This window comes from Egretta garzetta, unplaced genomic scaffold, assembly GCF_000687185.1.
Source record: "Egretta garzetta isolate BGI_Z169 unplaced genomic scaffold, ASM68718v1 scaffold516, whole genome shotgun sequence".
Classification (NCBI taxonomy): Eukaryota; Metazoa; Chordata; class Aves; order Pelecaniformes; family Ardeidae; genus Egretta; species Egretta garzetta.
The window spans coordinates 300,526-315,411 of NW_009259983.1; the positions used below are offsets into that span (position 1 = coordinate 300,526).

General features: G+C 35.9%; 1 protein-coding gene across 4 annotated transcripts in view; it reads right to left on the reverse strand.

The window, feature by feature from the left end:
* The window catches only part of DCAF6 (DDB1 and CUL4 associated factor 6), a 73,344-nt gene that overhangs the window by 44,562 nt on the left and 13,896 nt on the right, over positions 1 to 14,886 (reverse strand). For 3 of the 4 annotated variants that reach the window (XM_035895993.1, XM_035895994.1, XM_035895991.1), the window contains 6 exons: positions 11,779 to 11,892; positions 10,604 to 10,739; positions 9,114 to 9,328; positions 6,269 to 6,362; positions 3,126 to 3,245; positions 2,646 to 2,891 (listed from right to left, as the gene is read on the reverse strand). In XM_035895993.1, the coding sequence (XP_035751886.1) occupies positions 2,646 to 2,891; positions 3,126 to 3,245; positions 6,269 to 6,362; positions 9,114 to 9,328; positions 10,604 to 10,739; positions 11,779 to 11,889 (922 nt within the window). In that variant the 5' untranslated portion in view covers positions 11,890 to 11,892. Of the gene's footprint in view, positions 1 to 2,645; positions 2,892 to 3,125; positions 3,246 to 6,268; positions 6,363 to 9,113; positions 9,329 to 10,603; positions 10,740 to 11,702; positions 11,893 to 14,886 lie in introns of those variants that run through there. The other variant, XM_035895992.1, reaches the window with a different exon arrangement.

The following is a 14,886-nucleotide window of genomic DNA, read 5'->3' on the forward strand; positions in this document are numbered from 1 at the left end:
CTCTAAATGCAGCTAAACAAACTCAGGGAATCCTGTTCTTGACACAGCATGCAGTGTTTTCACATTTATAGACTAGAGACTGCAAGTAATCAGAATCTCATAACTGAGCGTTGTCAGGGATTACGAAAGTATACAAACATTGCAAAATGGAAATTCACATTCAAGCCTATCCATTCATAAACCCACTGCTACTGCTCAGTCATGACCTGCTCCTAAACAAACTCAGGGAATCCTGTTCTTGACACAGCATGCAGTGTTTTCACATTTATAGACTAGAGACTGCAAGTAATCAGAATCTCATAACTGAGCGTTGTCAGGGATTACGAAAGTATACAAACATTGCAAAATGGAAATTCACATTCAAGCCTATCCATTCATAAACCCACTGCTACTGCTCAGTCATGACCTGCTCCCTCTGCCCAGGAGCTTCCTCACTCCCTGAACTTGCCCGTGTTACCCAAAGACTTGTTTTACAGTAACTTAACTGTTTTAAAAGCAGTGCAAACTAGACAAGATGCTTACTAGGTGTGCAAACTTATAGTACTATCAAGTTCGCTCCTGCAGGAGTCCTGTAGACAATTTAAAGATGACACCTGGTCCTAACACTAAAATCTGCATATGGCAATAAAGAATAACAGATAAAGCTTTGTTTGCTTGTTTCTATGGGTTTGGAGTTGTGGGGTTGTGGGGTGGTGACTTCTTTTTTTTTGAAGAAGAAGAAGAATCAGCAGCCATCTAACACCCTGTTTAGGTGCAGTCAAAGAACCTATCTAACGTTATACAGTAAATTAGAAAGTATCCACTGTCTGTCAACAAAACAACCACCACTACCCCTTTCAAAACTGAATATATGGAGAGTCTTAAGTCTGAATTAGTACTGGGAAAGAGGAAATGCTCTTAGAGAAGAGCTGCATTCAGAAATAACAACTTCAGCTTCATGCTAGCAGAATAAACTTTTACTCAGAAATTCAGACAGATTCAGAGAAAAAGAGGAAAAAACTTTTTCTAGTCAATGCTCATTCTTTAAAATGCAGGATAGAAAATACATCATAATTCCAGAAATGCTCTCTAGTGCATTATCATTATGCAACACACAAAGTTCCAATGACATAGCTTGAAGCAACTATTTTTAATATGGGACATCCTCTCCTGGCCAGTGTAAGCTCCAGAATATACCATACACTTTAAAATGAAAAATGAACCCTTGGTAATGGTATGCGTGTTCTTTGGTGGCTATCCCTCTGTACCAAAGATAGTGGCAGCTAAGTTGGGTTACACTGAATTAGAGTAGACCCTTTAATCAATTTTTTTGTGTGTCTATTGTGAAAAACTTGGGATTGCAGCAAGTGGACACCAATATTAATAAAAACCATAGGTGACTAAAAGTGTCCGCTACTCAATAAATTTTCTAGCATTCACTTATTCTAGAAATAGTATCTTGACTGTGTGTATTGTCATGCTTCTGCTCACTGTTTATTCCCTCTAAATAAATATCAGACTAGTTGCCAGGTTTGATAGGGCAAGAATGATGCATTTAATGAATTTCAACTTATATCTTTAGCTTCCCTGTCTTCCAGATACCTAATCATTTCTCACCTGTCCCAAAGATTTTGGCTGCAGCAGCCGCAGTACACTGAATGGCACACTTTTCTGTGGGAAATCCCCATCTCTCCTTTACTCTAGAACATCCAATTTAGGGCCCAAAGGTGCTACCAGTCATCTTTTCCAATGACAAAGACCTTGATGTTTTTACAACAGAATTGGTACAAGACAAAAGGTGGATTTATACAAAAAACATGGGATTTTAAAATAATCAAGTCTGAACCTGTAAGCGTTTCAGATCACATCAGCCTTTCCAAACACAACTGTGAGGCCTAGAAACTCACTTTAAAAAAGTAAAAATAAACTCTTGTGTAAATATTTAACTCTACAGGCTGTGGCATGTTTTCCTGCATAGAGATGGAAAAGGGCAAGTCAGAGCATAAGGTGCTCTTTTACTACCCAAATAAGTTTCTGACATTGACAGTGGAATATATGTTCTTTTTCCTACAATAAGAATGTAAGTCTGTATTAAATACAGATGAGTTTCTTCACGATATACAAACTTAAAAATCAATGCGTAGTATAATTTATTGACCAATAATGGAATATCACGCAGTGAGCCCTGCCCAGATACTTCTGAGAAGCAAAAAAATAACATTGCTGACTCTGAAACGCTGAGGATGTAGATTCCTACTGAAGGAGACATTCTCTACTTCCTCTCACTACAAAAGGCAAAAGTTCTGCTATTCATTGCACTGATGAGGCTACAGCCAAATCACAGTTGAAGAAGGCACATTACTTACACTCCATGAAGACAACAGTAAGTTTAGAAAAAAGCAAGCAATAATTTTTTATTTCTACTTCAAAAGACAATACTACTTATCCTCTTTGAGATTCCTTCTTCAGACAAATGTATACAGTTGATGGTTTTACTCTTTCTTTAAACCACAGCTGCAGTCACTTGATAACTATAAAATACCTAGTCTCATTAAGGATGTGCAATAAAAACAGATTGATATCAATTACTCAAAATATCCTAAAATAAAATAGTTTCTTATTGAAAGCATTTTTCATAAACAATGACAAGATGGATTTCTTCTCACCAGACTGATGGAGCACAGGTTGAGCTGAGGCCCCTAAAGAAGGCCTTTGTTCATTATCAGGAGAGGACAATAATGAAGTTGAAGGGGGACTTTCTGTTGAAGATGATGTTGAAGGAGCTTGGGCTGACATTGTAGAAGAGGAAGATGATGGAAGCTGTTCAGAACCATCTACTTCCATTGCAGTTTCTGATTCTGTACTAGGTGGCACGTTATTAGTAGCGGGAGCATCTGTCCGGTTAGTCCCACCTTTGATTAAAAATAAAAAAAAGCAAGAAAAACAAGAGCCCAAAGGTAAACTTACTCTGTCACTAAAGATCCCTTTGAATCACCATTCATATGGCAAACAAGTGTGTTCTGTTCTTCAGACTGCACTAAAAATTTTTTAGTTTACACCTCAGAAAGGCTGATATTCAAGGACTGCACATCCAGTATAAACATACTTTCTGTTGTAATTATTATTCTTGAAAAGAAAGAAATCACCTCTGGATCGTGATCTTCCTCGTCCTCGATTGCTTTGTGCAACTTCACTAGCTTCTTCAAACCATCTTGAAAGCATGTCTGACATCCTCTGCATTAGAGAGACGTTAGGACTTTGCTCCCCTGTAAAACAAGTAATGCTAAGGTTTTTACTTAGAAGTTTACAAAAGCATTCATTTTTACCCCCCATTTCTTCCTCCATAAACCCCCCCTGCACTGTAAGCTATGTAACTAGTAATCCCCTGAACCATCTCCTTTTTTCAGCACAACAGTCCACCAAGAATTGCCAGCTGAACATGGCACCACATAGAAACCAAAAGTCCTTCCTCACTTTCTGTTTACAATTACCTGGAGCTTTTGTACACATGACATTGTGAAACTGATGCCATTCCATTTTAAATGCTGGTTAAATAACTTAAGAAAGCCTAGATTTTTATGTTTTTTCAGCTAATTACAAAATAACCAATCTTGTCATTAAACAATGAAAGAGCAAAAGGACTAGCATAAAATTAGCAAGATGTTTTTAATATTTCCAAAAGGCTTCTTCATGACGTAGATTTTAGTCATAAGCACAATTTGATACAACAGCAGAGTTATTTTAGGGTTCTTCATTTTCACATTTTGGATCAAGTGTCAGGATTGCAAAGACTCTCAAGCAGCAAAATCTTCAACATACTTTCTTTCAACGTAACTCAAAATATTTTCTCCTCATTTTATTTCTGGCTTTATTGCACATGAATCAAAATTTGTTTCAAGAGATAAGACAGAAAAAATTCCATTTGTGAAGGGCTGAAACAGAATATTTGAATCTTTAAGTGTTTTTTGTATTCTGTGAAACATGATGTTTGGGGGTTTTTTGTTTGTTTGTTTGGGGGTTTTGTTTGTTTGGTTTTTTAAACACGTCAGCATCTTCCAATAGAAGACCATTCCACTAGACTACACCATTCCACTCACACTGAAGTAAGAGCTTCTGCTTGCCCCTTAGCCACTCTGAAAGTATGTGGTGTTTAAACAACTTTCAACTTTTGGAAAAGTTTTGTAATTGAAGACCTTAAGAAATAGAATCCCTATGAAGTACAATTACTTATCATATGTGAAAAATATTTTAATACCCTGCATACAAAAGCTAACACTGAAAGACTCTGGAGCGTACTTTGGAAGAAGACGTACAGTGAGAATATGCCTCTCAAAGATCAGTGCTGCACAGTTGTTATAAAAGCTGAAAGACTAATCAAGTATCTGGAGCAATTGATTATCTTTCAAGATTGCATATAATCTTTACTGCTAGGATATAGCTTGAATATATCATCACTAGACCTTGCTTTTAGATTATTTGCTTGAGTTCAAAAGCCATTATTGGGAATGGAGAAGGGAAGGGGAACACACCAACCCACTCCCCCAAAAAACAACGCCGCTTAACCTGACCCCAATGCCCTTGTCTATCCTCATTTTCACACTGCAGGTCTCTGACCCTCCCCTGGGATACTCCATTGCCTTCCTGTACTCCACAAAAAATGGAATGCAACAGCTGAAGAAAATAGACAAAGGGTGGTTAACGATGAGAAGAAAGGACAATGAACAGTTAATAGAAAAATGTCATAGGTCACCACATGCCTAACTATTGCAATACAGCTTTTCTCTCCTGGTCATTATACAGTTATATCAAATAACTCACAGTAAAGATACTGAAGCTTTGTTTTGAGAAAATAAAAATCTAGCCAATGTCTATACTGGAGGAGTCCTTTTTTCAGGCTTTCTTTTCTCCCCAGCAGATTTACTTGATCTTATGGGGAAATGACAGCTAGAAGGACACTGAAGATATTTTGCTGAAAGAATTTAGATAAAAAGTAACTTTGTGCAAAGGCAAAGCCACAACTAATTTTGATGGGAAAAATCTGCAACCAAAATTATAACAAAATACCTAATAGGAGGAGATATACAAATAAGGTCTGTGGAATGAAAGCAGCAAGTAAGCTGAATGTAAAACTGTTAATGATCAAATCCTGTGATACTAGAATAAGGCGGCACATGATGAAACTAAGAGAGCAGTTTAAAAGAATGGAAAGAAAGTATTGCTTTGCACAGTGGGCACTGAACTTCTGGAATTTTTTGCCACAGGAAATATTATCCACCGGTTTAAAAAAAGGATTGCAGAAACTCACAGGCAGTAGAATCATACACAGATTCTAAAGGAACAGATGGGAACGTACCCTCTAACATTTCTAATCTGAATACTGGGGGAGCAACAAAGACAAGAGAATAAGGTAAGAGGACAAGCTTATATTCTGTCCCTAAACAGCACCTTCTATTGCCTGTGTTGGACACAGAGTTCTACTCTAGGTGGACCATTACTCTGATACAGCTAGACACTTCTATTCTAGTTTGGGGAATCAGAAAGATTAGAAAACCAATACAAAAAATCTGGAAAGGGAAATGGTAGGCAGAAAAGGGAGATGGATTTAAGGGAACTAGAACAAATACTAGTACCCCCACAACCTGTCAGATTTAAACAGAAATGCATCATTAGATGAAGAGTAAGAAGAGCGATAAAGCATCCTCTGCCCTGATTTGGTATCCCATTTTCTGACACTAATATACCTATGGAAATGCTCTATCTACTAGAAGTTTAAGTAATTCAGTAAAATATTAGAAACATGAAAATATAAGCATAAAAATTTAGTCACTACAGGTGTTTTATAAAAAAATTGCATGATACAATATTAGAATCGTATTGCTTTGAATTCCAGTCCCCTAATGTAACCATTACAGAGCATTTCATTTGTAACTTTGATTGCACATGAGGCTTGACTACAGAAAAGGAAATATGTATTTGTGTTACTACATGACCAACGACAATGAATTAATCTCTCCTTGATTTATATCAGCCTAACTGAAGCAATGTAATTTTTCTTGTAAGAGTATTTTCAAATTAGACATATTTTAAAATCACTGTAGAATAGCAGTTCTATGTTAAATTCTAAAAAAAGCTGTCCTAAGACTTGGCTGATTCTTAAAACATGGACAGTTTAATCTGAAGTACTTATGTATTTCAGGAATACTTAAGAAAAATTGGAAAAAAAACCCCAACCCAACCCAAGCCAACGCCCCCCCCCAAAAAAAAAAAAATAAAAAACACCCAACTTTACCATCTCTTTCTCGTTCGCTCTCAGGCCTTGCTCTTGGTCCCGTATCTGACCAATCCCCTCTTAGCCGCAAACGTTTAACAGGAGGTTGCCGTAACTAGAAGGAGAAAAAAAATAAATAAAGGCATTGCAAAGCTATTTATGTTGGACAGTACAGAATTCTAAGTCTAAATATAAATGCGATATCTCCATTTTCTTAAGTTACATAAACTTGATCTGTCACAAAAAAATGGAATGCCAGCCATATGTTCAGATCAGCTATGAATAAGCACAACACTGTATCAATAGAATGCAAGTTTTACCTACACGGTTCAACAGTCTAAATCAATGACTTTCAGAACTAATTAAGCTTTTATTTTACGCAATACTAACTTTACTATGTTAATTGAGGCTTTCCATACTGACCAATGACTTTCAGAACTAATTGAGCTTTTATTTTACTTTACTATGTTAATTGAGGCTTTCCATACTGAAGAATAATAATTAAGGTTTTCCAGAATTCAGCCTGAATTCTGCAAAAATATTCACCTCTTCATATTAAAAACTATATGGCAGCTTCAGTTTAATGAAATGTGGATTTGTAATTGAGCAAAAGGAAAAAACAATCAGACGTTAACAATACAAATAAATTTTATTAAAACAAACTTTACTTTTTAAAATTTTTATGACAGGAGTTTTTTTCAGGAGGAAGTATAAAACAAGTACTATATAGGTAGTGTTACTTTCAGCAACTTGAAGAGAAACAGCTAGTGCTTTGAACATTCAGAAAGGCAGTTCAGAGTTTGAAATCAAATGTACTGGCTGGATATTTCTGGCTTTAAAAAAAGGTGAATAGTTGTGCTGACAATTTTAAATTAAATGCAAAACCCCTGTGGTGAAAGCATATTAAAGTATTAAATTTCAGGAGCCAGCAGATTCAGGAAGAAAGCTTTACATTCCTTTTACTCTATATAACTTAAAAGCCAGGCTGAAATAAAAATAGCATTTAAGGAAAATCATCCAGCAAGAAGAGATTACAGGACATATTCTGTGCCTACAAAAGAGAATATACAGGATCAGTTATTAACAGGTGGTCACAGTCTTCTGTCTTTATAGTATCTGGGCAGTCAATTCTCCACCAAATTACTTCACATCAGAATGACATTAGATAGAAGAAATGGAGAAGTGCAGAACCATTCGTACATCTCAGAATCTTTCTGGGTTCCTCTTTGCTTTCTCCTGCCTCAGCGAGAACTCAGCTGAACATTCTTCCTCAGTCCTATGAATCTACACCCCCTTCTGAGTTCGTACATCTCAGAATCTTTCTGGGTTCCTCTGCTTTCTCCTGCCTCAGCGAGGTAGTAGTGTAACTCAGCTGAACATTATTCCTCAGTCCTATGAATCTACACCCCCTTCTGATCAACAATATTTGTACTAGCAATAGCAGCCTATGGCCCAGTAAATACAGCATGGTCATTGCTAGTAACAGGTCACAGACTTAATATGAAGCTAACAACATAAGCCTCACACTTGTCAGGGTCTGTCTGGACTTCACTTGCTTGGAGCATTCTTTCAGCTCATTTAGCTGCAACAGCAATTGTCTAGTGACCAGGTGATTATCACCTAATTTGCTTTAGTTTTGCTTAGATTTGCATAGATGTGTGATGTACAGCCTCTTGTCAACAGTTTTGATACATACAGGAATTGCAACTAGCTAAACTGTGCAAGAAAGAACTGCCTATGACCACAGGAATCTGATGCGGCATAAAGTAGTACAGGTACAGGCTGGCAGCAGATATCCTGCAGGTGTGGACACAGGAGGCTACCAGAGATGCCTTCTCAGCAACTCACCTGTGGCTGTTAACTGTACTGTAAAGGTTGGACCCAAGCAATAAGTGTTTTAGTGGTAACAACAAGGACAAAGAACAAGCATTTAAAAGCAAAACCATGACATATTGGCCAACTAATAAAGAAAACACATCATGTAAAACATGTTGAAAAATGTGTAAAAATGGCTTCCAAGTAGATTCTAAGAAAAAGAAGGAAGACAACATCTACATCATGCTTCTCACAGCAAAGAGGAGGAAGAAATCACCATCATGCTCATCCTCCAGGTGAAGACAGCAGTATGCTGACAACTCATTGTAAACTCCCTTGAGACCCCTGTCTCAGACTAAAGGTATCGAACTCAGGATACAGGGGAGCTTGTTGAAAGCGTGAGCATAATGCCTGAAAAAAAAGTAGTGGGTGGTTGGGTAGTGCAGGGGGAGCGGGAGAGATGTATACAAGTTTGCTGTAGTTAGACTTGGTTTATATGGATCAGAAAATTTAGACTGGAAGGGTCAGCATCATTGTAGCTGTGCTGAAAATAAACAACTGCTTGTGTTTCAGTTACAACATCGAAACTTTTGATACTGCTCAGTAGCAGTGGCTAACCTCCTCAATCTAAACATTTTGTACACCCTCATCTCTGTCATTAAATGATAACTTTTTAAAAAGAGTATTACTACTTGGTTTCAAGGAATGTGCTTTTGATGGCATGGAAAATAAACAGGGAATAAATGTCAATTACAAGAATGACCTGTCACCCTTGCTGGCGGTCTTATAACCTCAGGTTCATGTAGATGCCTTCTCATCTTTAGGAGAGGGAAACCAGACAAGAAAGAAAACCAAAGTGACAAAATACTGCAAATATATAAATAAATAAAAATACGTTAAATACATATACATAAATATATTGTAAACATCCAAATTTTGTACCACAATCTACTTTAATTTAAGATTAATGTAAAGGGAAATACAAGTGATATAAGTGTGCCACATGAAAAAAAAATAGAAAACATGAAAACAGGTCATCTTAATCACTTGCCTCTTCCCGTCTCTCTTCAGCAGAAGGAACTTTAAGTTCTCGTGCTGTGTCATCCTTGGGATCAAACAAGTATATGTAATCTGAAGAGTAGCTAACAAGGATCTCTTGACCATCTTCACTATAACATAGAGATGTTACTCTGCAGGATTTGTTATTGAGATGAGGAGGAACAAAACGTGCCACCATTCCAACAGTGCCCCTACCAGCATAATTCCCTATATTTAAAAAAAAAAAGTAGGGGAGAGGGGAAGGAGAGAAAGAAATGACACATTTACTATTGTAACAGCTCAATATACTCCTTATTTAACATCCAAAGATGATCAAAGCTAAGTAACCTGCAGCTTCTGCATTAAATTAGATCTGAACAGTGACATATCAGGTCTTACTAGTAAGTTGTATTTTTGTTTAGAAACACTATGTACGTTATAAAAAAAAAAAAAAAGATGAAAACACACACACAAATATATTCCTATATCACATACCCATCACATGATGGTGTGTGGATGCTATCTGTCAAATGTAGTACAAATGGAAATTTTGGAACCTAAGAACACTTACACAATAATAATGAAGATCTGTATCTACACACAAATTAGAAAGGAATTCATTATTTGAAACTGAAAATTTAGGACATACATCTTTTCTACCCAAATGTTTTAAAAAATACTAGTCTTTCTTCAAGACATAATAACACTGTCACTTTGAACCTGCAGAACTGTACAACACATTGGACTTACGCTTTCTTGACAACTCACCTCCATTTTTAAATTCTAGAATTACAAGTTTGTGAGCAATAGAAGTTTTTTGTGATACTGATTACTTACATTAACGTGGATGCACAGCTATATATATTAATTCATACATGTCCAAACAAACACTGATCATACATTATAAGAAAGAGGTATGTTAGAACCACATAACACACGTTTGCTTGTCACTTGAATTTTTTTAATAATCCTTAGATAAGCACTGAAGCATGCTAGCTTTCACCTGGAGAATTTGTAGCTTTTCAGTGAAATTATGTTAGATATAGCAACAACAACTGCAAAGGTAAGCATATTGCATGATATTATAGAGTTCATAAGATCCCTTCCCATAAGCAGCCACACATTCCAGCATGGCAGAGTAGAAGAAGATAAGAACCTAATTAAAATGCAGGTGGACCACTGCAGGCTGCAATCACTAGCTTTTTGGAATCTTGGAATCACATGTTTCAAGACAAAAGAAGAGAAATTACAAAATGTCTTTTTCCACATTCAGTATACAACATATTCTAAAATGGATGAAGAGATTAAGCTTGCTTACTCGAGAATTTCTGTATTAGCTAATGTGAAATTGAAATGACTCTTATTACAAAACAGTTCTCAGAGAAGAAAGCTACATTTCCTTCAGTATTACACCTCAGTCATTCACCATCTATTTTGAAAAAAAGAACTTGCAATTGGAACTGTGAATGGTTACAAAAGCTTACCGTAAGGTATGGTTCCTACCTGTTGCTCTTGTACCAAGCATTCGCCGATCATATATTCTTACTGAGCTATCAGAACAACCCACAGCAAGATAGTATGGGATCGGTGGACAGATAGCAACAGAAGTGGCAGCACGACGACAGTTTATTAAAATATCCTGGAACAAACAAAAATACAGCATTCAAATAATAGCTCTGAACATTTGAAGTATAGTTCTATTTTTTACTTCGGGACAGAGGCCCATTAGTCAAGGAGGTTTTGAGAAAACTAGGTCTGGCCCTGTGAAGATAGACTGTAAATATGTCAAACAGAAAAGCCACTGCAGAGAAGGAAAACTATCAGAGAAAGAAATATAGCAGGAGATCAACTAAAAACAAAACAAAGAAACCAAAACAAACCACAGGGACAAACATTCAAGAATAGATAAACATAACAACTACAGATTTATAAACTAGCTTGCACCTTGGATTTTCCCATGGAAACATAAATAACTATTGAGTTAGAAGAGTACCAAATACACAGAAACAGTCTAAATTAATTTAAAGGATCAGAATAGATTTCATCTACGGGCAGATAAATTGGATCGAGGAAAAGAAAGAAAGCAAGCCCTAGAACTGGTAAATATGCACAAAGCAGAATAAGATTAACCGAGAGTAGTAATACATACTTTGGTGTCAGTTTTTCTCCAATTCAATATTAAAACTTTCAGAAATCCAAACACAGTGGACACCACCAATATCTTACCTCCTAGGGAGTAATGCCAGTGACTAATTTGATCTAGTATAATTCATTACCAAATCTTTTCTTACAGAGAGACAAACAATGCTCAAGAACACAAGGACTGCAGATGATTTTCAAGGCTCATTTTTTGCCTCCAACTCTGCACTCTATAGTAACTAATGTAAACCAAGAGATTCAATTTCAACACATAATCTTTTCTACCATATCTGAAGCCTCACACCAAAGTTTATAAACTAAAAAATGCCAAAGAACATATTAAAATAAAATAAATTAAAAAAAAAAAAAAGAAAGAAAAAAGACTCCCCAAACTTTGTTTCTTGGGAAACATGTTGTCATCTCCACCAACGACCCTGAAATCTATTATTTCTAAAAGCCTTACCAGAATTCATATCCTATGTTTGTATGATGTACAGCTCTACATTTAGGTCATCTTTATTAAAAGATTTCACTCTTACATCTTTACAATCTTCCTTTGTGCAACTTGTTTTGATTCGAGTATCAAACCATCTTACAGTGCCATCTTCACCACAAGAGAGGAAAGTATAGGGATCATTTGGTACTGTCATTATCTGCTCAAAAGAAAAAAAAAAAAGTATTAATACTTCCAGAAATACGATTAATTTGAAAATAAAAGCATCAACGGTTTAAGCAGCAGCAAACACTGAAGCAGTTACGACTGAAGACAAGCTTTCTATTGTAATAAAGAGGAAAACCAAAAAACTGCTGATGTTTTTTCACTTCCAAGAAAAGTTTTGAACTACTGAAGTTAAAACAAACCGTGGAATGTCACGTAAGATTAAAAATTTATAGGTCAGATCTTACAGTTATTTCTATTATCTTTTAAGAAGCAACATACATTTAACTGCAATCAGTTTTCAGATAAGTAATCAATTTGCTGCAATAATTCAACAGAAGCTCAGTTTATTCTCTATCAAGTAATAGAAGACAATAACAAACAAAACCCTCATAAGTCTGAATGACATAAAAATACACTTTTATTCCCATTGAGCCATTCCTTTACATTCAAAGTACATCCCCTGAAGCAACTATGCATTGAAGGCTCTTACTAACCTACCCCCTCCTCCCTGCACTTTTTTTACTTTCTAAGAGAGCACTGTATTGCACGATTTTCCTGACCTCAGCCCTACTCAAACTAGAGAAGACTCAGATGGAGTCTCACATGTATGGCTTCACCCAAGAAGGCCTCCTTAAGACAAAATAAAAAGGCAAGCAACCATAATGTTAAAACTGAATTCCACAGGTCAATGAACACAGATGAAATGTCATGTTTTTACATGCTATCCCTTAAATACGAAAAAAGAGAAAGCTGTAGAGAATAGCAGTATTTTTCTTTTTCTACACTACTGCTACTGTCAGTAACTTCACAGACATTTATAAAGCTACAAAAATCAATAACAGTGTAATACATTAATTCAACACAGAGCAAATGAGTGATCCTTTAATACTTTCTATGTGATGATTTATTCTCTCCCTCTCCCCAACTCTTAATAAAAGTAACCTATGGATACCTGTAAATCTCTCTACCTGAAGTAGGATTGCAAAGGTAATCTCTGCAGGATTCAGCATTTCTCCTTGTAATGCTCAGTACGTTAACTGAGACAATGTGTGCTGTGCCAAATCTTACTGCTGACCAACAAGTTGAACAGACAGAACAAAGCCGAGGTTTTAAGAACAATGGAACAATAAACTTCTGCGCTATGACCATTATTCCTCAGTATGTTAGCGTAACATATTGAAAAGGGTGTTTTTCACTACACATTCACTCAAATTAATTTTATTAGTGTAGTTATAAACACCAGCAATTGTTCTTCAGTCCATTAAATCCTTCCTTGCTTTTGCTGTATCTAGATGTAGAGCTTTCATTGAAGACATTTACTTTGTTCCAAGAATGTTGCTGAACATGGTATAACATAGCAAACTCTTATTTCTAGTAGCTGTATTTTACTTTTGTTCACACTGATACTATTTCACAATACACATGTAATAGCGCAGCACATACCTCCACTTGCATGTGCCAATTTTTATGCATGGTGTTTAAAAACATACGAAGTACTTTATAAGCACTAAAATAGAGAAACTGAGAAGCACAGACTCCAATAATTAAAGAGTCATTGTTACTATATTTAGAGTTCAGCAAGTACACATTATATACATAAAATCCTTTTTTATTAATTAAAACATCATTTTCTGTTTAACTTTAAAAATATATAGCTATATGATCATTTTACTATATTGAAAATATGACGGTAAGAGTTGCCCATAAGAGTACATTCTCTTTCTGAAAGGCAATTAACATGAAGGGCATTTGGCTGAGTAAAAATAAACTTGTGTTTCAAGAACTTCTCTCTCCCTCTACTTACTCTATTCTCTCCCAGAATTAAAAACAATTGTCCAATTATCTCACAGTTCGTAACAATCTACACAAATTTCCACATTCCTCTGTTTCAACAGATGTTTTTGTAATGTCTTGAACCGTCACAAACTCCAAGTTTAAAGCAGCGTATAAATTCAAACCACATACAAACTCAGAATTAGTACCTCAGGGGCAGGCGATGTTAGCTTTTGTTATTTAGAGAATCCAATGAGTGAAAGTTCTATATTTAATACGATGATGTGGTTACATACAGCTGGGCAATAACGTCACGATATTTTGAAATTATTTTCCCACTCCAGAAACCTCTCAGTGACAAAGTTGCGTTACATCAGAAGCTGAAGCTGTATCTCAGCCATTTTCATCAAAAACCCTGTCATTTATTCTATTATACTTTCATGTACCAAGGCTCAAAAAAAGGTCTGCTATGCCACACAACACATGCGTTTAATGTTCAAACATCAGGTTTAAGACACAGTAACAGAATTTATAGTCTTTATAGAAAGTACCTTCCAAAACGTTTTATAAACCTATCTTTCTGAAGAGAGCTCAAATTTAGGTATGTTAAACCTCAGTGCCCATCAGGCTAAGGAAAATAACTTCAGGAAGAGACACAGTTGTTACTAGTGAATGTTATATAGGTGTTTAAAAAACAGTATAAACAACTGAAACATTATCACACTACTGTAATTCAAAACAACCCTCTTGTTAACATTATTTGCTGAATAAAAATCATTCCTGATACAACCATTTTGACTGTGCAGTATAGCAGTCAAATGTCCATACTCTCTTCAAACGATAATCTTGAAGAAATTTATTATATTCCATACAACTAGTTACTGTGTACTTATTCTATATAGACAACAATAAAACTTGCAGCTTGATTTGTTAGACTGTTGGGCTCTCCATCTTTCATCTAAAATATTTTTCAAACTCTTCCTGTCTGTTTTGACAAGTTTAATTTGTTGTAGCTATCAAATTTATATTTATCATCTGGTTCAGTAGCTTGCAATGTGCATACCACTGTTACTGATGACAAACACCACCTTGCAGAGGGACAACCGGTATCTCATATTACAGGTTGGAAGTGTTATGTTCTAGCCTCTGGTACTACTCCTGACCCACAAGCACAACTTGGCAACTGCTTTCATTGAATTTTCCCAGTTTGATC